General features: G+C 43.5%; 1 protein-coding gene across 1 annotated transcript in view; it reads left to right on the forward strand.

The window, feature by feature from the left end:
• Positions 1-10,206, forward strand: part of dner (delta/notch-like EGF repeat containing) — a 311,214-nt gene extending 301,008 nt beyond the window's left edge. The window contains exons 11-13 of the mRNA XM_060834494.1: positions 1,504-1,635; positions 3,141-3,387; positions 7,018-10,206. Of these exons, the coding sequence (XP_060690477.1) occupies positions 1,504-1,635; positions 3,141-3,387; positions 7,018-7,129 (491 nt within the window). The 3' untranslated portion in view covers positions 7,130-10,206. The remainder of the gene's footprint in view (positions 1-1,503; positions 1,636-3,140; positions 3,388-7,017) is intronic.
• Positions 10,207-21,497: the final 11,291 nt, after the last annotated feature.

A 21,497-nucleotide genomic window follows, 5' to 3' on the forward strand; every position in this document is an offset into this window, starting at 1 on the left:
GAAAGAGAATTTGGAAAGCAATGCTTTTCTTGCAGCACGATGTAACTTGTTGGCTTTGTTGTGATGAGGCAGCGTCCCTGTCTCCAGGGCACAGCATCACAGAAATGTTACAGTGACCGAAGGAGCATCATCACATTGTGTCAATCTTCTGATTCATCCCCAGGCCCCCGCACATTATTTTTATGCCCTCACAGTAAAATAATAAGTTATAAGGAGGACGTACTCATGAGGAAGCCACTTCTAGACACATTCCCACCTCCCTCTGGGGGAAGATGTTTTTCCTCACATCCCCCTCTAAAGGTCCTGCCCCTTACATAAGGTCAGAAGTCACGCAGGAGAAAGGGAGAAGAGAGAGTGTAAGGGATTTCAGATCAGGATCACACCTGATAGCAGATCCTCCTTCAGAGGCTGAAAGACCCACGGTGCCATTTCTATCAGTTCCCAGCTCGCGATCTCCAGTCCTACAAGCATTGTGTTTCTGATCAGCTACATAACTCTAACCAGTAGCAGAGATGGCCATTTTCGCTTTACTTCTGATTGACCATCCCACCATCAGCAGGAATCTCCTTGCTCACCCCGAGAACAATGAATATAAAACCTCGCAGGTGCTACCATGGACTGAAATTCTCTTCCACCCAGTAACCACACAAGGTTATAAAATGACCCTTTTCCTGGTCACCGCTGAAAAGTATCACCACAGCCACACCATGTAGGATTGTCTAGTACCTGGCATTGGGTGGAGAGGGAACTTCTGACTTACAGAGCAGAGGTGAATCAGAGGGGAATTAATTGTGATCTACATAATTATGAGGGGCATATATACAAAGGTACCTTTCCCCTTGGTGGGGGGATTAATGACCAGGGGTATCGATTTAAGGTAAGGAGGCTGTGGAGGGCCAGTGTTGGACTGGGGTAGATTAAGTCAGAAATCACATGACACCAGATAATAGTCCAATAGGTTCATTTGGAATCATAACCTTTCGGAGCCTGCTGCTTTGTCAAGTTATTAAGACTTCACCTGATGAAAGGGCAGTGCTCCGAAACGTTGTGATTCCAAATAAACCTGTTGGTGTTGTGTGACTTCTGACCTTATGTAAGGGGCAGGACCTTTAGAGGGGGATGTGAGGAAAAACATCTTCTCCCAGAGGGAGGTGGGAATCTGGAACTCGCTCGCCTATGGGGGTGGGACAGGCAGAACATTGAGGAAGGATTTCGATGAGCCACTTGCAACATCAAGGCATACTTTCCTGATGAAGGGCTTATGCTCAAAATGTCGATTCTTCTGCTCCTCGGATGCTGCCTGACCAGCTGTGCTTTTCCAGCACCACACTCTTCGATACAAGGCAATGGGCCCAGTGCTGGGAAATGGGATTAGACGAGGGAGGTGGTTGTTTTTAACTAGGATGGACAGGACGGGATGAAAGGCCTGTTTTTGTGCTGTAGATCTCGATGAATCTATGTCTGTACATTTGACCACAGCCGTTATTATTTCTGTTTGTGCAGGTGAAAGATGTGAAGCAGATATAAATGAGTGTGACAGTGATCCCTGTCATCATGGAGGTACTTGCATGAACGAAGCAAATGGATATACCTGCCATTGCCCCCAGGGCTGGGTGGGCATCCACTGTGATGTTTGTAAGTGTGTCAGGTTTCTTACCAACCTTTAATCCTTCTCAGAAACTGCGATGGAGGAACTCTCTTTCATCCGAGGGTTCATTCATCTCAAAGGTCTCTCAACACGCTCGAGATCAGTTAGTTAATGCACAACATCCCACAGACTCTGAGCACGAGAGTACAGCTTCATCCTTAGATTAATTGTAACATCCACAAGGAACGTGTACACCTCCTGTTTGAATATTGCCTTTTTGTCCGTTGGAAACGATTGTCAGTTCCAGAAATAATTATTCGTGTAAATCAATAATTCTGATTTCCTTGCACCAGTCCCCCCCCCCCACTCCATCTTCTTGGAGAGATCTGTCCCCCCGTGATATTCCCCCAGGGAACCACAATGAAGCCACACTGAACTTCATCTCAATGCAATAAGAGATTTAACCAGCGTCAATATGAAACTGTCAATGAAAAGCACAAAAGAGATCTTGATCAATTGGGCCAATGGGCTTAAGATGGAGTTTAATTTGGATAAATGCGAGGTTGCATTTTGGGAAAACAAGCACGGGCAGGGTTTATCCGGTGAATGGTAGGGCCCTGGGTAATGTTGGAGAACAGAGAGACCTAGGGGTTCAAGTTCATAATACTTTAAAATATGCATCACAGTTAGACAGGGTGGTTAAGAAGGCATTTGGCACACTCACCTTCATTGTTCAGACCATTGAGTATAGGAGTTGGGACGTCATGTTGAGGCTGTACAAAATATAGTTGAGACCACTTCTGGAGTATTGTGTACTATTATAAGAGGAATATCATTAAATTGGAGAGGGTTCAGAAAAGACTTACCAGGATGTTACCAAGACTGGAAGGTTTGAGTTATAAAAATAGCCTATCAGTTTTTTCACTGGAGCATAGAAGGTTGAGGGGTGACTTTGTAGAGGTTTATAAAATCATGAGGGGCATAGATAAGGTGAACAGCAAATGTCTTTTCCCAAGGGGTGGGTGAGTTCAAACCTAGGGATGTGTTTTTAAGGTGAGAGGAGAAAGATTTAAAAAGGACTTGAGGGGCTACTTTTCCACACAGAGAGTGGTCCGTATGTGGAATGAACTGCCAGAGGAAGTGATGGATGCAGGTACAGTTACAACATTTACAGGACATTTGGACAGGTATATGAATAGGAAAGGTTTAGAGGGATATGGACCAAATAACCCAAGTGGAACGAGCTTACTTTGGGAAACTTAAAAATCACACAACACCAGGTTATAGTCCAACAGGTTTAATTGGAAGCACACTAGCTTTCGGAGCGACGCTCCTTCATCAGGTGATAGTCCTTATGACTCTATAAACCTCATAATATTCTCTTAATTCACACTCACCTAAATTTGAAAAATCTATTCCATTTTGCTGTGCTACATAGATTACCAGATTCAATTCATGGGGTGAATCGAAGGTTTTATGTGAAAATCATTGATCAAGAATAGACTGGATGACGATATCTTCAGTTAGAATGATGTACAATTTTTTTGTGTAGATCTGGAATGGAAGTCTGATCAGATGGCAGAGAGTCTGAATAACATGCCTCGTCACTCCCTGTACATTATCATCGGTGCCCTCTGTGTGGCCTTTGTTCTGATGCTGATCATTTTGATTGTGGGGATCTGTCGGATTAGCCGCATTGAGTACCAGGGCTCCTCCAGACCATCGTATGAGGAATTCTACACCTGTCGGAGCATTGACAGTGAGTTCAGCACGGCCATCGCTTCGATTCGGCATGCCAGGTAAGGGCCAGAGTGTTAGTCAGTACCATGTCCACCTGCTGGATAATATCCAGGGCAAGGACAGATAGGAAACAGAAAACAGAACTTTTACAATGAAGAAGCCACTGCCCAGTCATTGGGAAATCTCCAGCTTTACAAGTATCCTTTAAGGACAGCAGTTTCCTTACCTGGCGTGGATTACACGTGACTCCAAACCCACTGCAATGTCTCATTACTGGTGTCCCCAAACAATTAGGGATGGTCTAGCCTGTGACACTCTTATCCTGTGAATGAAGACAGAAAGCGATTAGTCCCTCCAGTCCATTCTGATGGGAAGAGAATGATCCAAATGCATTGAGAGTTCCTGCTGCTGGAACTCTCTCCATCAGTGGGCCCACACACCCAGCATCATCTGGAGTTTAAAAAGAAACTGTTCCGCAACATCCCCTTCCAGCCTTCTACTGGCTTTTTGAACTTAGATTAGATTAGATTACTTACAGTGTGGAAACAGGCCCTTCGGCCCAACAAGTCCACACCGACCCGCCGAAGCGAAACCCACCCATACCCCTACATTTACCCCTTACCTAACACTACGGGCAATTTAGCATGGCCAATTCACCTGACCCGCACATCTTTGGACTGTGGGAGGAAGCCGGAGCACCCGGAGGAAACCCACGCAGACACGGGGAGAACGTGCAAACTCCACACAGTCAGTCGCCTGAGTCGGGAATTGAACCCGGGTCTCCGGCGCTGTGAGGCAGCAGTGCTAACCACTGTGCCACCGTGCCGCCCACGGTGGTTATTGGACTCTCCATTTCCAGGGAAAATAGTCCTTTCCTATCCTTGCCTCATACACCCCAACTCCATCTCCCAAGCAGCCCCTTCTGTTCCAAACACCCCAGCCCTGCCATCCAATCCCAGCTCTGAATGAAAACTCAGTGATTTATTCTTTCATGAGAGGTCACTGTCAGGTCACTCCAGAGAGCAGTTCAGACTTAACCACATCGGTTTGTGTCTGGAATCACGGGGAGACCAGACAGGGTAAGGATGGCAGATTTCCTTTCCTAAAGCACGCTAGTGAGCCGAATGGATGTTTTTTACGATCCGGGATGGGATATAAACTCCACCAGCTACCGAGGTGAGATTAAATCCTTTACCCTGACAGCATTCACCTGAACATCGGGTGTAGCCAGTCCAGTGACACTGCATTCCTTGTAAGACAGTTAATGTAGTTTCTATGGATTTCTGCAATGCCTTGTCAAGGTCTCTCAGGGAAAAGTGACACAGAATCTAAAAGCACACGGGATTGTGTTCAATTCAGGTCACCTCATTATGGGAAGGATGTGGAGGCTTTAGAGAAGGTGCAGAGGAGATTTACCAGGATGCTGCCTGGACTGGAGGGCATGTCTGATGGAGAAAGGTTGAGGGAGCTAGGGCTTTTCTCATTGGAGTAAAGCAGGTTGAGAGGTGACTTTATAGAGGTGTTCAAGATGGTGAGAGGCATAGATAGAGTGAATAGTCAGAGACTTTTTCTCAGGGCGGAAATGTCTATCACGAGGGGGCATAATTTTATGGTGATTGGGTTTAGGGGAGATGTCAGAGGTAGGTTCTTTACACTGAGAGTAGTGGGTGCACGGAATACACTGCCAGCGGTGGGAGTAGCGACAGATACATTAGGGACATTTAAATGACTCTTGGATAGGCATTTGGATGATAATGCATTGACGGGTATGCAGGTTAGTCTGATCTTAGAGTAGGACAACATTGAGGGCTGAAGGGCCTGTACTGTGCTATGTTCTATGGTCTATGGGATACAGGGTAGTTGAGAAGATGGATCCAAAATTGGCTTAGTGTCAGGAGACAAAAGGTGGTGGTGGGAGGCTGATTGTGTGACTGGAGCCCAGTGTGCAATGATGTAGCACAGGGATCGTTGTTGGCTTCCTTATTGTTCACAATAGATATAAACAGATGATAGGGGTCAGTTAGCTCAGTTGGCTAGACGGCTGGTTCACAATGCAGAGTGATGCCAACAGCGTGGGTTCCATCCCCATTTGAACTGAGGTTACCATGAAAGACTCTTCTTCTCAGCCTTGTCCCTCCCCTGAGGTAAGGTGGCCTTCGGGGTTAAACCCCCACCAGTCATGTCTGACTGTCTGCCTGCCTGATGAGAGAGAGCCCCATGGTCTGGTAGGAAGTGGCAGCTTTGCCTTATCGAGACGATTATAGATGACAATATGGGAGGATGAGAAGTAAGATGGTGGCTGACACAGAGACTGGCTGTGTGCTTGACAATGAACAAGCAGGTATTGGGATACAGGAGGATTTCGACAGATTGGTCAGATCAGTGACTGATGGCGTATACCCCTGAAAATTGTGAGGTGATCACAAAACCAGGGAGTTCTCAATGAATGGCAGGACACTGGGAAGCTCAGAGGAACACAGGGATCTTGTGGGGTCTTGTCCAGAGATCCCTGAAGGTGACAGGCCAGGGTAATCGGGTTGTTAAGTAGGCATAAGGCATACTTGTCTTTGTCAGTCAAGGCATTGATTACAGGTGCAGGGAGCTGTCCAGGACTGTGGTGAGTCTGGAGTACTGTGTGAAGTTCTGGTCCCCACACTATAGGGAGGATGTGACTGCACTGGAGAGGGGTGCAGAGGAGATTCACCAGGATGTTGCAAAAACTGAAATGGCTGGAAAAATTCAGCAGGTCTGGCAGCAGAGAAATCTGCTGTGGAGAGAAATCAGAGTTAATATTTTGGGTTGAGTGACCCTTCCTCAGAACTGGTTTATCCTGATCTGTTGTAAAGGCACAGATTGCCTTTCTCATTTGTCCTCCTTTCAGGATGTGTCTAATTCTAGCGTGAATTATACAATGAACGGAAGAGCCTTGGGAAAAGTTGATGAGCAGAGAGATCTGGAAGTTCAGGTCCATTGTACCCTGAAGGTTGCTGCACAGGTGGATAGAGTGGTCAAGAAGGCATATAGTATACTTGCCTTCATCGGACGGGGTATTGAGTATAAGAGCTGGCAGGTCATGTTAACATTGTACAAGACATTGCTTCGGCTGCATTTAGAATACTGTGTACAGTTCTGGTCGCCAAATTACCAAAAGGATGTGGACGCTTTGGAGAGGGTGCAGAGAAGGTTTACGAGGATGTTGCCTGGTATGGAAGGTGCTAGCAATGAAGAGAGGTTGAGTAGGTTAGGTTTATTTTCATTAGAAAAAAGGAGATTGAGGGGGGACCAGATTGAGGTTTACAAAATCATGAAGGGTATAGACAGGGTGGATAGAGACAAGCTTTTTTCCCAGGGTGAGGGATTCAATATTGAGAGGTCACGCTTTCAAGGTGAGAGATGGAAAGTTTAAGGGGGATACAAGCGGCAAGTACTTTACACAGAGGGTGGTGGGTTCTTGGAACACGTTGCCAGCAGAGGTGGTAGATTCATTTAAGATGCATCTGGACAGTTGCATGAGTAGGTGGGGAGCAGAGGGATCCAGATGGTTAGGAATTGGGGGACAGGTTTAAACAGTAGATTTGGATCGGCTCAGGCTTGGAGGGCCGAAGGGCCTGTTCCTGGGCTGTATATGTTCTTTGTTCTTCGTTCTATAATGTTGTCTGTCACTGACTGGCTTCTTTAATCTTGTTTAGGTTTGGCAAAAAGAGCAGGCCAGCAATGTACGATGCAACTCCAGTTGCCTACGAAGATTACAGCCCTGATGATAAACCACTGGTCACTCTCATTAAAACAAAGGATTTGTAAAGCACATCTTTTACCGGTGTGAGAAGGGGAGGCGAAAGGGCAAATACACCCACACAAAATATTTTTAAGACAATGTGTTGCTCAAATATCTGAGAGATTTGCTTTCTGAGTTAGATTGTCATTTTCCAGTAGTTAATCATACAAACCGATTCTATCAATTAAATTTTTTTGTGTTTCTGAACTACTTGCTATGTTAATGAAATATATTTTCAATGTTGCTATTGACCTTAAAAGAATTTCTCTTTTGTTGTGAAGAATTTGCATAAACTGTAAGTTATAGAATCTGGGTGTTGGTATATTTATGTTTTCCTGTCTGTGTGAAATTAACTTCACCATAGCCTGGAGGAATTGAGATTTGTTTTTGATCATTCATTTCCTTAATTCATTTTATTCAGAAATTTGCAACTCTGTCCTTTCACTTCCAGTTCCTGAGCACGAATTCTGCCCAAACTACCGGGATTTATTTCTGTACTGCGTGAACATTGAAATGGTTCAAATTGTCCAAAAACATACCAGAGCTGGTCATACTTTGTTACAAGGTTATGGTCTCATTTGGAATAGCTAAAAGAAAAGCCAAGTGGAAAAGAAATGTGTTGCAGTTTTTGAACTGTTTGTGTGTGTGTGTGAGAGAGAGAGAGGATGTGTGTGCCTGTGTGAGAGAGACTGTGTGTTTGTGCATGTCTGTGTATGTATGTGTGCAGATGTGTGTATAAATGTATGTCAGAGTGTATGGTGTGTGTATGTGTGTGTGCGCGTGTGGGAGAGAGTGTCTGTGTGAGTATGTGCCTGTGTGTGAGAGAAAGAGTGTGTGTGTGAGTATGTGTATGTGTGTGTGTGTCTGTGTTTATTTGTGTGTGTATGAGAGGATGTGTGTGAGAGACTGTGTGTGAGTGTGTGTGTCTGTCTGTAAGTGTGTGAGAGAGAAGGTGTATGTGTATGTATGTGTGTGAGAGAGAAGGTGTGTGTGTGTATGTGGATGTATGTGTGTGAGAGAGAAGGTGTGTATGTGTCTGTATGTGTGTGAGAGACTGAGTGTGTGTGTGTGTCTGCTTGTGTGTGAGAGACTCTGTGTGTGTGTGTGTGTGTGTGTGTGTGTGTGTGTGTGTGTGTGTGTGTGTGTGTGTGTGTGAGAGAGAGAAGGTGTGTGTATGTGTCTGTATGTGTGTGAGAGACTGTGCTTGTGTGTGTGTGTGAGAGAGAGAGTGACAGTGTATGTGTGAGAGTATGTGTCTTTGTGCATGTGTGGTTGTGTGGGGAGATTCACATTGAATGTAAAATATTGGGTAAATGTTCTTCCTCCCATTCCACCAGCTCCCAAGTGGCCACAATGCCTTTAATGTACCCACTCCCTCCCACAGAACTCAGCACCTTCTCCAAAGTTATTCTTGAAAAGAAAACAATGAAACAAAGGATACTTAAAATTCAGATTGATTCTTTGAAACTATTTGTTAAAAGGAGACCCGATGCCAAAACGCAATGATCAAAATCAACTCAATTGTGTCTTGCTCAATACTTAAATAGAAAATGAATTTCTTCAGGCTATGGTATGTTTTGGTGAACTTACCTTAAAGAGAGAGCCTCATCATTAGTACCTTTTTTTGAAAAATCAGTTGTGAATATTCGTTACCATTAAATGTATAATTTCTGTGAAAATTCTCAATCAAATCTTCCAAACAGTACATTATTAAAGGAGGAATTCCAGATGCAAATTAGTGACACAGATAATATTGAAGGAGCTGAGGAGTATGCTACACAAGTGAAATGGCAGTAACCTGACTTAGTAGGTAAATTGGTACTAAATCAGCTCCTATCCAGTGGCAAAACTTTGGGGTTCTTGTGATGCAGTGGTAATGTCCTGTCTCTGAATCAGGAGGCCTGGATTAAAGTCCCACCTACTCCAGCAGTGTTTCGTGACATCACTGAACAGGTTGATGAGTAAAGTATCTATTAACCTGAGTGTGTCTTCCTATCGACTTGCCCTGCATATAAAACAAGATCTCATAGTTGAAGAAGAACCTTGATCCAAAGTGCAGCATATAACAGACTGGAAAAAGAGAAATGAATCTATAAACGGTCAGTAACAAAACCAGAAATTGTTGGAAAAGCTCAGCAGGTCTGGCAGTATCTGTGCAGAGAAATCAGACCACAGGGGTCACTCGATCAGAAACGTTAGCTCTGATTTCGTTCCACAGATGCTGCCAGATCTGATGAGCTTTTCCAACAATTTCTGGTTTTGTTCCTGATTTACAGCATCCACAGTTCTTTTGTTTTTTTTTTCTAAATGGTCTTGATTGTGTTTCTAGGGAGACCATAAATGAACATGCTGTCGGAGCGTTTCCTTCTCCCTGCTGGGGAGACAAATTTATTTCCAAAATAAACCTTTGTGGTGTGGTACACACATTGTTTTCATAAATTTGATTTAATCCTATGAATCAGAAAGTTTTAAAAAAACACAGAGCACAAAGCATTTCAATAACCTGATATCTAATTTCCATATTTTGCTCTTGCATTACCAATCAGGTAAATTGTCATCAGAATAATTTACCTCTTTAATGTTAATGGAATCTCTTACGACTAATTTTTTAAAAAAACACTGACAAGAATGTTGAGATACTCGCTCTTTACATAGCTAGTTTTTAGTAATGCATATTGTAATGAAACTTGAAGATAAAATGTCTATAAAATGTGATACAGTTACGCATTCCTAATCAAGCTGCAATGACATTTAAGAAGTGACATTGTACCCTTCAGGCGAAAATACCCTGTCATGTGCAAGTTGAACATTTTAGCATTCGCTTCAGTTTTCCCTGCTTGGAATATGATCTTGTAATACCTTTGTGTTATTTTGTCTTTTTTGCTCTTCTGTAACTGGTATTATTTTTGTGCAAGTAGGTTCCTCATTAATGTATTGAACCGTAAACTGTGTCTTGAATATCAAAGCGCCCACATACCAGCAGGGCCTGTTTGTGATGGAATTAGACATTTGATTTGCTGCATTACACACATGTATTGAAACTGTATGTTTAATGAAACAATAAAATGCTTAAACAAAGTAACAATCGTATTAGCAACGCAAAGATTTTTATGGTCTCAGTTCATTGTCATTTTAATTAATTGGATTGAATGATAAATCTTGCACCCTCCCATCTCCAAACCTTATTCAGCTGAGGGCATGCACTGAACAGTTACACTCACAGAATCTACATTCATCAATGCTCACACACAGAAACACTGGAGCACATGGACTTCATTCTCTATGATCCCAGTGAACGCGACCCCACTCTGGGAAACACAATCTGTGTGGAGTTTGCACGTTCTCCCCGTGTCTGCGTGGGTTTCCTCTGGGTGGCCCCGTTTCTTCCCACAGTCCAAAGATGTGCAGGTTGGGGTAGATTGGCCATGCCATATTGTCCCATAGTGCCCAGGGATGTACAAGCTGGGTGAAGTAGCCATGGGAAATGTAGGGTTACAGGGATAGAGTCGGGGGAGTGGATCTAGGTGGGCTGCTCTTTGGAGGGTCAGTGTGGACTCAAGGGCTGTGTAGCTTCTATCTGCACTGTGGGGACTCTATGATTCCATGAACTTCCATCATTAATATTACAGTTTTATTTCTGGAAGTCAGCCCATTTTGATTAGCCTTTCTGATAGTTACAAGGATTATGATTAAAATAATTCTATTTGATTCTGCCAACAGTTACCTCCCATAGTTAGATCCACCTGGAGGAATGCCTGGTGCTGTAGGAAGGAGGTCAGTGTCCTTCTCCACTCAGCCTCTTCCCTCTGATACCTCACCTTCACCCTCACCAACAGAACACCCATGGGATCTCCGATATCAGGGTTCTTAGCAGAGGCAGTAATGCAGAGACTTGAGCAAACAACTCTGTCAACCATCCACCCCAAACTCTGGGTCCACTACTTGGATGACACCTTTGTCATCTATAAACAAAACAAGATAGAGGAAACCTTCCAGACCATCGATAATATTCTTTACTGGCATAAAATTCACTAAAGAGGAGGAAACCAACAACAAACTGCCATTCCTAGATGTCACAGTAGAGCAAACAGCCAATGGGGAACTTCAAACCAGCATCTACAGGAAAACACACATACAGGCCAAATATTGAACTACAGAAGCAATCATCCCAACACCCACAAACGAAGCTGGATCAGAACATTATTTCAATGAGCCAACACACACTGCAGCACAGGGAAACTATACAGAGGAAAATCACCTATACCGTGTATTCAAAAAGAATGGGTACCCAATGAACACAGTCCGCCGATTTCTCAGCAACAAACCCAAACAAGCAGACACAACACGTCCAGAAACCCTAGCCACTCTCCCCTACATCCAAGACATCTCAGAAATGACTGCCACACTACTCAGACCCCTTGGCATCATGGTAGCCCACAAACCCACCAACACACTAAAACAGCAGCTAATGAACTTGAAAGACCTTATACAGACAACAAGCAAAACTAAAGTCATTTACAAAATACCGTGCAAGGACTGTAACAAACACTACATTGGACAAACAGGCAGAAAACTAGCCACCAGGATACATGAACATCAACTAGCCACAAAACGACATGACCCTCTCTCACTAGTATCCTCACATACACGAGGATGGACACCACTTCAACTGGGACAACACATCCACCTTAGGATAAGCCAAACAAAGACACGTACGAGAATTCCTAGAGGCATGGCATTCCAACCGGAACTCTATCAGAAAATACGTTAAGTTAGACCCCATCTACCACCCCTGAGAAAAGGAACAGGAAGTGACTTCACCACAGGAAATAACATCTCAACAGGAAATGACATCTCCAACCCAAAGAATCCCAAACATATAAATAGAAAGCAGGAACTTTTAGCATTGCTTCAGATGTTACCGAGTATGGTGACGAAACATCTGGAAATGAACCTTCCAGCTCAGTGAGCAAACCTATATCCAAGATGCTGAACAGGCTGGGGCTGTTTTCCCTGGAGCGTTGGAAGCTGAGGGGTGACCATATAGAGGTTTACAAAATTATGATGGACATGGATAGGGTAAATAGAAAATATCTTTTCTCTGGGGTCGGGGAGTCCAGAACTAGAGGGCATAGGTTTAGGGTGAGAGGGAAAAGATATAATATGGACCTAAGGGGCAATTTTGTTCATGCAGAGGGAGGTGCATGTATGGAATGAGCTGCCAGAGGAACTGGAGGAGGCTGGTACAATTAAAACACTTAAAAAGCATCGGGATGGGAACATGAATAGGAAGGGTTCAGAGGGAAATGGGCCAAGTGCTGGCACATGGGGCTAGATTGGGTTGGGATACCTGGTCAGCATGGGCGAGTTGGACGGAAGAGTCTGTTTCCGTGCTATACATCCCTATCACTCTAAGACTCAATGAAATGGTTAAGCCTTGCACTGTTAGAAATTTAGCATTTGAGGGGATCAAGGGAGAAGAGGGCACAGGAAAGTGGAGGCTAAACCGAAGATCAACCGGGGTCGAACTGAATTGTAAAGAAGACTCAAAGTGTCTACATGGGTGCCTCCTGCTCCCATTTTTTGCCACTACTTTTATGACCAGTTTTACTTATGTCTCCGGTTATCAAATTGTGCTTGGTAATGCTCCTATGAAGGGGATTGAAACATTTTGCAACGTTAAAAGTGACGGAGAAATGCAAGGTTTTGCTTACTGATATGCTGTTATTTTGAAATATGTCAGACAGTAAGAAGGGGGCATGGATTCTGCATCTTCCATTTTAACAATGTTGTCACTTCTACAGCTAAATAATGGCAGAGAAATCACTTCCCAGTGAGCACTCAGAGTCACAACATCGCAACATCTCCCAGTGAGCACACGGTGTCCCATCACAACATCTCCCAGTGAGCACTCAGAGTCACAATATCACAACATCTCCCAGTGAGCCCTCAGTGTCACAACATCACAACATCTCCCAGTGAGCACTCAGAGTCACAATATCACAACATCTCCCAGTGAGCACACGGTGTCCCATCACAACATCTCCCAGTGAGCCCTCAGTGTCACAACATCACAACATCTCCCAGTGAGCACACGGTGTCCCATCACAACATCTCCCAGTGAGCACACAGAGTCACAATATCACAACATCTCCCAGTGAGCCCTCAGTGTCACAACATCACAACATCTCCCAGTGAGCACACGGTGTCCCATCACAACATCTCCCAGTGAGCACTCAGAGTCACAACATCACAACATCTCTCAGTGAGCACAGTGTTACAACATCACAACATCTCTCAGTGAGCACAGTGTTACAACATCACATCTCCCAGTTCATTCCTAAAAGGAAGAGAGATCCCAGGAGGAGGCATGGGCGGCCGTGGCTGACGAGGGAAGTTAAGAAACATATAAAGTTAAAAGAGAAAAAGTATAACATAGCAAAGATACGTGGGAAAACAGAGGACTGGGAAGCTTTTAGAGAACAACAAAGGATTACTAAGAAGGAAATACACAGAGGAAAAATGAGGTACGGAGGTAAACTGGCCAATAATATAAAGGAGGATAGTAAAAGCTTTTTCAAGTATGTGCAAGGCAAAAAAATGGTTAGGACTAAAATTGGGCCCTTGAAGACAGAAACAGAGGAATATATTACGGGGAACAAAGAATTGGCAGAAGAATTAAATGGGTACTTCAGATCTGTGTTCACTGGGGAAGACACAAGCAATCTCCCTGAGGTAACAGTGACTGAAGGACCTGAACTTAAGGGAATCTGTATTTGCCAGGATTTGGTGTTTGAGAGACTGGTAGGTCTGAAGGTTGCTAAGTCCCCTGGGCCTGATGGTCTACATCCCAGGGTACTACAGGAGGTGGCTTGGGAAATCGTGGATGCGTTGGTGATTATTTTCCAGAGTTCGATAGATTCGGGATCGGTACCTGAGGATTGGAGAGTGGCTAATGTTATACCAGTTTTTAAGAAAGGTGGGAGAGAGAAAGCAGGAAATTATAGACCAGTTAGTCTGACCTCAGTGGTGGGAAAGATGCTGGAGTCTATTATAAAGGATGAGATTACGGCACATCTGAATAGTAGTAACAGGATAGGACAGAGTCAGTATGGATTTATGAAGGGGAAATTGTGCTTGACTAATCTTTTGGAGTTTTTTGAGGATGTAACTCTGAAGATGGACGAGGGAGATCCAGTAGTTGTAGTGTACCTGGACTTTCAGAAAGCTTTTGATAAAGTTCCGCATAGGAGGTTAGTGAGTAAACTTAGGGCGCATGGTATTGGGGGCAAAGTACTAGATTGGATTGAAAATTGGTTGGCTGATAGGAAACAAAGGATAGTGATAAACGGCTCCATTTTGGAATGGCAGGCAGTGACCAGTGGGGTACCACAGGGATCCGTGCTGAGACCACAGCTTTTTACAATATATATTAATGATATAGAAGATGGTATTAGTAATAACATTAGCAAATTTGCTGATGATACAAAGCTGGGTGGCAGGGTGAAATGTGAGGAGGATGTTAGGAGATTACAGGGTGACCTGGACAAGTTAGGTGAGTGGTCAGATGCATGGCAGATGCAGTTTAATGTGGATAAATGTATGGTTATCCACTTTGGTGGCAAGAACAGGAAGGCAGATTACTACCTCAATGGAATTAATTTAGGTAAAGGGGCAGTACAGAGAGATCTGGGTGTTCTTGTACACCAGTCAATGAAGGTAAACATGCAGGTACAGCAGGTAGTGAAGAAGGCTAATAGAATGTTGGCCTTCATAACAAGAGGGATCGAGTATAGAAGCAAAGAGGTTCTTCTGCAGCTGTACAGGGCCCTGGTGAGGCCCTGGAGTACTGTGTGCAGTTCTGGTCTCTAAATTTGAGGTAAGACATTCTGGCTATTGAGGGAGTGCAGCACAGGTTCATGAGGTCAATTCCTGGAATGGAAGGATTACCTTACGCTGAAAGACTGAAGCGACTGGGCTTGTATACCCTTGAGCTTAGAAGACTGAGAGGGGATATGATTGAGAAATATAAGATTATGAAAGGATTGGACACTCTGGCAGCAGGAAACATGTTTCCGCTGATGGGTGAGTGCCGAACCAGAGGACACAGCTTAAAAATACGGGGTAGACCATTTAGGACAGAGATGAGGAGAAACTTCTTCACCCAGAGAGTGGTGGCTGTGTGGAATGCTCTGCCCCAGAGGGCAGTGGAGGCCCAGTCTCTGGATTCATTTAAGAAAGAGTTGGATAGAGCTCTCAAAGATAGTGGAATCAAGGGTATGGAGATAAGGCAGGAAGCGGATACTGATTAGGAATGATCAGCCATGATCATATTGAATGGCGGTGCAGGCTCGAAGGGCTGAATGGCCTACTCCTGCACCTATTGTCTATTGTCTATTATTGTCCATTGTCTATTGTGTTAACATCACAACATCTCCCAGTGAGCACATGTGTCACAACATCACAACATCTCCCAGTGAGCACACAGTGTCATAACATCACAACATCTCCCAGTGAGCACACAGTGTCATAACATCACATCTCCCAGTGAGCCCTCAGTGTCACAACATCACATCTCCCAGTGAGCACACAGTGTCCCAACATCACAACGTCTCCCAATGAGCCCTTAGTGTCCCAACATCACAACATCTCCCAGTGAGCACACTGTGTCACAACATCACGAAAATAACATCAGAGCGTATTGAACAGTTCACCTAGAGCGCATCAGAACCGTAGACAGGAATAAAATGGGAATAACTTTACGTCAAATGGAACTCAGTTATCCACAGTAACTATTGTTTCGTAGTCATGAAGTGGAGCAGGAATGTGTGATTATCCTGAGCTCTTATTTTCCAAAATGTGTTGAGAATCTGGCATTTCCTACAAAATCTAAGAATTCCAATGTGTCCACACCCTTAAATATATTCACTGATATTCATGTTGTATTATTCACATTCCTTTCTCAGTCAGTGAGGACCTTTCCCAGCGACATCATGAACAATGCAACAGTGTCATTTGAATGAACTGTGCACACCCACTGCCATTCGAATTGATGTATTTATTGTCCCATGTACCTTGTTACACAATACAGTAAAAAGTGTTGTATAGTATTGCCACTCTCCAGCACCATCCAAAAACACACAAAAAAATTCCAAATCATTGAATATGAAGGCAGAAATATGAAGAAATAAAGAAAGTGTCCAACTTGATGTTGCTGCTGGATACACGCCCCACCATGGGCCCAGTGATAGGCATGAATCCCTATCACTGCTGGATACACGCCCCACCATGGACCCAGTGACAGGCATTAGTCCCTATCACTGCTGGATACACGCCCCACCATGGACCCAGTGACAGGCATTAGTCCCTATCACTGCTGGATACACGCCCCACCATGGGCCCAGTGGCAAGCATGAGTCCCTATCACTGCTGGATACACGCCCCACCATGGGCCCAATGGCAAGCATGAGTCCCTATCACTGCTGGATACATGCCCCACCATGGGCCCAGTGACAGGCATGAGTCCCTATCACTGCTGGATACATGCCCCACCATGGGCCCAGTGATAGGCATGAGTCCCTATCACTGCTGGATTGAAAGTCTGCACTCTTCAATGTCGTCTCCCCTCCACTGACTCTCTCTCTACTCCAGGCCGTCAGTGGACCCAGCCAATGTCAATGCCAACAATACTGCCAGGTACTGCACTGACCCCAATGGAACTCCCCCTTGCCATGAATTTGCTTTTATCTATTCATTTATTGCCTGTCCCTAATTGCCCAGGGGCATTGTAGTGGGTCTGGAGTCACATGTGGGCAAAAGTGAGGACTGCAGATGCTGGAGATTAGAGTCTAGAGTGTGGTGCTCGAAAAGCACAGCAGGTCAGGCTGCATCCAAGGAGTAGGAGAGTTAATGCTTTGGGCAGGAGTCATATGTAGGCCAGACCAGGTAAAGGTGGCAGTTTCCTTTCCCTAAAGGGCATGAGTGAACCAGATGGTTTTTTTTTCCTGACAATGGATTCATGGTCATCATTAGACTCTTAAATCCTGATTTTGATTCAATTCAAATTCCACCACCTGCCATAGCAGGATTTGAACCCAGGGCCCCAGGACATTTCCTGGGTTACTGGATTAACAGGGTAGCTATAATACCACTCAGCCATCACCTCGTGAATGGTGTGAGGTTGTATAGAGTGTGTATAGCCCTCTCCACTCTATCCCTCACTCAGTTAGCAATTGGAAACACTCATTAATTCACCATTTCAAATAAGATGATCATTTTCCTCAGACATAGGCCTTTCAGCGCAGTGAGTCTGCTCCATGTTCTGTATCATTCAAATCCAAATGTCATCGGCCTTGATATATTTATTTGATAAATATCAGCTGCTGGGCACAGTGTGTGTCATGTTTCTACCTTTTCCAAGTTCCCACCAACTCCCAACTACAAAACTCGGGATAGAATGATCCACTTCTATGTGCTGTCTGAAGTGATTTCATTCTCCAGTAAAATGCCCTATAACACAGTGTAATGCAGTATAATCCAGTGTAGCCCAACATAATGTATGTAACCCAATGTGATCAAGTGTAATGCAGCGTAACACAGTCCCAGTGTTGTGCAGTATAATGCACTGTAACCCAGTGTAATGCTCTGTAACCCAGTATAATGCAGTGTAACCCAGTATAATGCAGTGCAACCCAGTATAATGCAGTGTAACTCAGTATAATGCAGTGTAACCCAGTATAATGCACTGTAAATCAGTGTAATGGAGTGTAACCCAGTACAATGCAGTGTAGCTCAGTATAATGCAGTGTAACCCAGTATAATGCACTGTAACTCAGTGTAATAGAGTGCAACCCAGTATAATGCAGTGTAACCCAGTATAATGCAGTGTAACCCAGTATAATGCACTGTAACTCAGTGTAATGGAGTGTAACCCAGTACAATGCAGTGTAACTCAGTGTAATGCAGTGTAACACAATATAATGCACTGTAACCCAGTATAATGCAGTGCAACCCAGTATAATGCAGTGTAACCCAGTATAATGCAGTGTAACCCAGTATAATGCACTGTAACTCAGTGTAATGGAGTGTAACCCAGTATAATGCAGTGTAACCCAGTATAATGCACTGTAACCAGTATAATGCACTGTAACTCAGTGTAATGGAGTGTAACCCAGTATAATGCAGTGTAACCCAGTATAATGCAGTGTAACCCAGTATAATGCACTGTAACTCAGTGTAATGGAGTGTAACTCAGTATAATGCAGTGTAACCCAGTATAATGCACTGTAACTCAGTGTAATGGAGTGTAACCCAGTATAATGCAGTGTAACCCAGTATAATGCAGTGTAACACAGTATAATGCAGTGTAACCCAGTGTAATGGAGTGTAACCCAGCATAATGCAGTGCAACCAAGTGTAATGCAGTGTAACTCAGTATAATGCAGTGTAACTCAGTGTAGTGGAGTGTAACCCAGTATAATGCACTGTAACTCAGTATAATGCAGTGTAACCCAGTATAATGCAGTGTAACCCAGTGTAATGCAGTGTAAACCAGTATAATGCAGTGTAACTCAGTGTAATGGAGTGTAACCCAGTATAATGGAGTGTAACCCAGTATAAAGCACTGTAACCCAGTATAATGCAGTGTAACCCAGTATGATGCAGTGCAACCCAATGTAATGCAGTGTAACACAGTATAATGCAGTGTAACCCAGTATAATGCAGCGTAACTCAGTATAATGCAGTGTAACCCAGAATAATGCAGTGTAACCCAGTATAATGCAGTGTAACTCAGTATAATGCAGTGTAACCCAGTATAATGCAGCGTAACCCAGTGTAATGCAGTGTAACCCAGTATAATGCAGTGTAACCAAGTATAATGCAGTGTAACTCAGTGTAATGGAGTGTAACCCAGTATAATGCAGTGTAACCCAGTATAAAGCACTGTAACCCAGTATAATGCAGTGTAACCCAGTATGATGCAGTGCAACCCAGTGTAATGCAGTGTAACACAGTATAATGCAGTGTAACCCAGTATAATGCAGTGTAACTCAGTATAATGCAGTGTAACCCAGTATAATGCAGTGTAATCCAGTATAATGCAGTGTAACACAATATAATGCACTGTAACTCAGTGTAATGGAGTGTAACCCAGTATAATGAAGTGTAACCCAGTATAATGCACTGTAACCCAGTATAATGCAGTGCAACCCAGTATAATGCAGTGTAACTCAGTGTAATGGAGTGTAACCCAGTATAATGCAGTGTAACCCAGTATAATGCAGTGTAACACAATATAGTGCACTGTAACTCAGTGTAATGGAGTGTAACCCAGTATAATGCAGTGTAACCCAGTATAATGCAGTGTAACTCAGTGTAATGGAGTGTAACCCAGTATAATGCAGTGTAACCCAGTATAATGCACTGTAACCCAGTATAATGCAGTGCAACCCAGTATAATGCACTGTAACCCAGTATAATGCAGTGTAACCCAGAATAATGCAGTGTAACCCAGTATAATGCAGTGTAACTCAGTGTAATGGAGTGTAACCCAGTATAATGCAGTGTAACCCAGTATAATGCAGTGTAACACAGTATAATGCAGTGTAACTCAGTGTAATGGAGTGTAACCCAGCATAATGCAGTGCAACCAAGTGTAATGCAGTGTAACTCAGTATAATGCAGTGTAACTCAGTGTAGTGGAGTGTAACCCAGTATAATGCACTGTAACTCAGTATAATGCAGTGTAACCCAGTATAATGCAGTGTAACCCAGTGTAATGCAGTGTAAACCAGTATAATGCAGTGTAACTCAGTGTAATGGAGTGTAACCCAGTATAATGGAGTGTAACCCAGTGAAAAGCACTGTAACCCAGTATAATGCAGTGTAACCCAGTATGATGCAGTGCAACCCAATGTAATGCAGTGTAACACAGTATAATGCAGTGTAACCCAGTATAATGCAGTGTAACTCAGTATAATGCAGTGTAACCCAGTGTAATGCAGTGTAACACAGTATAATGCAGTGTAACTCAGTATAATGCAGTGTAACCCAGTATAATGCAGCGTAACCCAGTGTAATGCAGTGTAACCCAGTATAATGCAGTGTAACCAAGTATAATGCAGTGTAACTCAGTGTAATGGAGTGTAACCCAGTATAATGCAGTGTAACCCAGTATAAAGCACTGTAACCCAGTATAATGCAGTGTAACCCAGTATGATGCAGTGCAACCCAGTGTAATGCAGTGTAACACAGTATAATGCAGTGTAACCCAGTATAATGCAGTGTAACTCAGTATAATGCAGTGTAACCCAGTATAATGCAGTGTAATCCAGTATAATGAAGTGTAACACAATATAATGCACTGTAACTCAGTGTAATGGAGTGTAACCCAGTATAATGAAGTGTAACCCAGTATAATGCACTGTAACCCAGTATAATGCAGTGTAACCCAGTATAATGCAGTGTAACTCAGTGTAATGGAGTGTAACCCAGTATAATGCAGTGTAACCCAGTATAATGCAGTGTAACACAATATAGTGCACTGTAACTCAGTGTAATGGAGTGTAACCCAGTATAATGCACTGTAACCCAGTATAATGCAGTGTAACCCAGTATAATGCACTGTAACTCAGTGTAATGCAGTGTAACTCAGTGTAGTGGAGTGTAACCCAGTATAATGCAGTGTAACCCAGTATAATGCACTGTAACTCAGTGTAATGGAATGTAACCCAGTGTAATGCAGTGTAACCCAGTATAATGCAGTGTAACCCAGTGTAATGCAGTGTAACCCAGTATAATGCACTGTAACTCAGTATAATGCAGTGTAACTCAGTGTAGTGGAGTGTAACCCAGTATAATGCAGTGTAACCCAGTATAATGCACTGTAACTCAGTGTAATGGAGTGTAACCCAGTGTAATGCAGTGTAACCCAGTATAATGCAGTGTAACCCAGTATAATGCAGTGTAACTCAGTGTAGTGGAGTGTAACCCAGTATAATGCAGTGTAACCCAGTATAATGCAGTGCAAACCAGTATAATGCACTGTAACCCAGTATAATGCAGTGTAACTCAGTGTAGTGGAGTGTAACCCAGTATAATGCAGTGTAACCCAGTATAATGCAGTGTAACTCAGTGTAATGGAGTGTAATCCAGTATAATGCAGTGTAACCCAGTATAATGCAGTGTAACCCAGTATAATGCAGTGTAACTCAGTATAATGCACTGTAACTCAGTGTAATGTAGTGTAACCCAGTATAATGCAGTGTAACCCAGTGAAAAGCACTGTAACTCAGTGTAATGGAGTGTAACCCAGTATAATGCAGTGTAACCCAGTGAAAAGCACTGTAACTCAGTGTAATGGAGTGTAACCCAGTATAATGCAGTGTAACTCAG

The sequence above is a fragment of the Hemiscyllium ocellatum genome, chromosome 13 (genome assembly GCF_020745735.1).
Source record: "Hemiscyllium ocellatum isolate sHemOce1 chromosome 13, sHemOce1.pat.X.cur, whole genome shotgun sequence".
NCBI classification, from domain to species: domain Eukaryota; kingdom Metazoa; phylum Chordata; class Chondrichthyes; order Orectolobiformes; family Hemiscylliidae; genus Hemiscyllium; species Hemiscyllium ocellatum.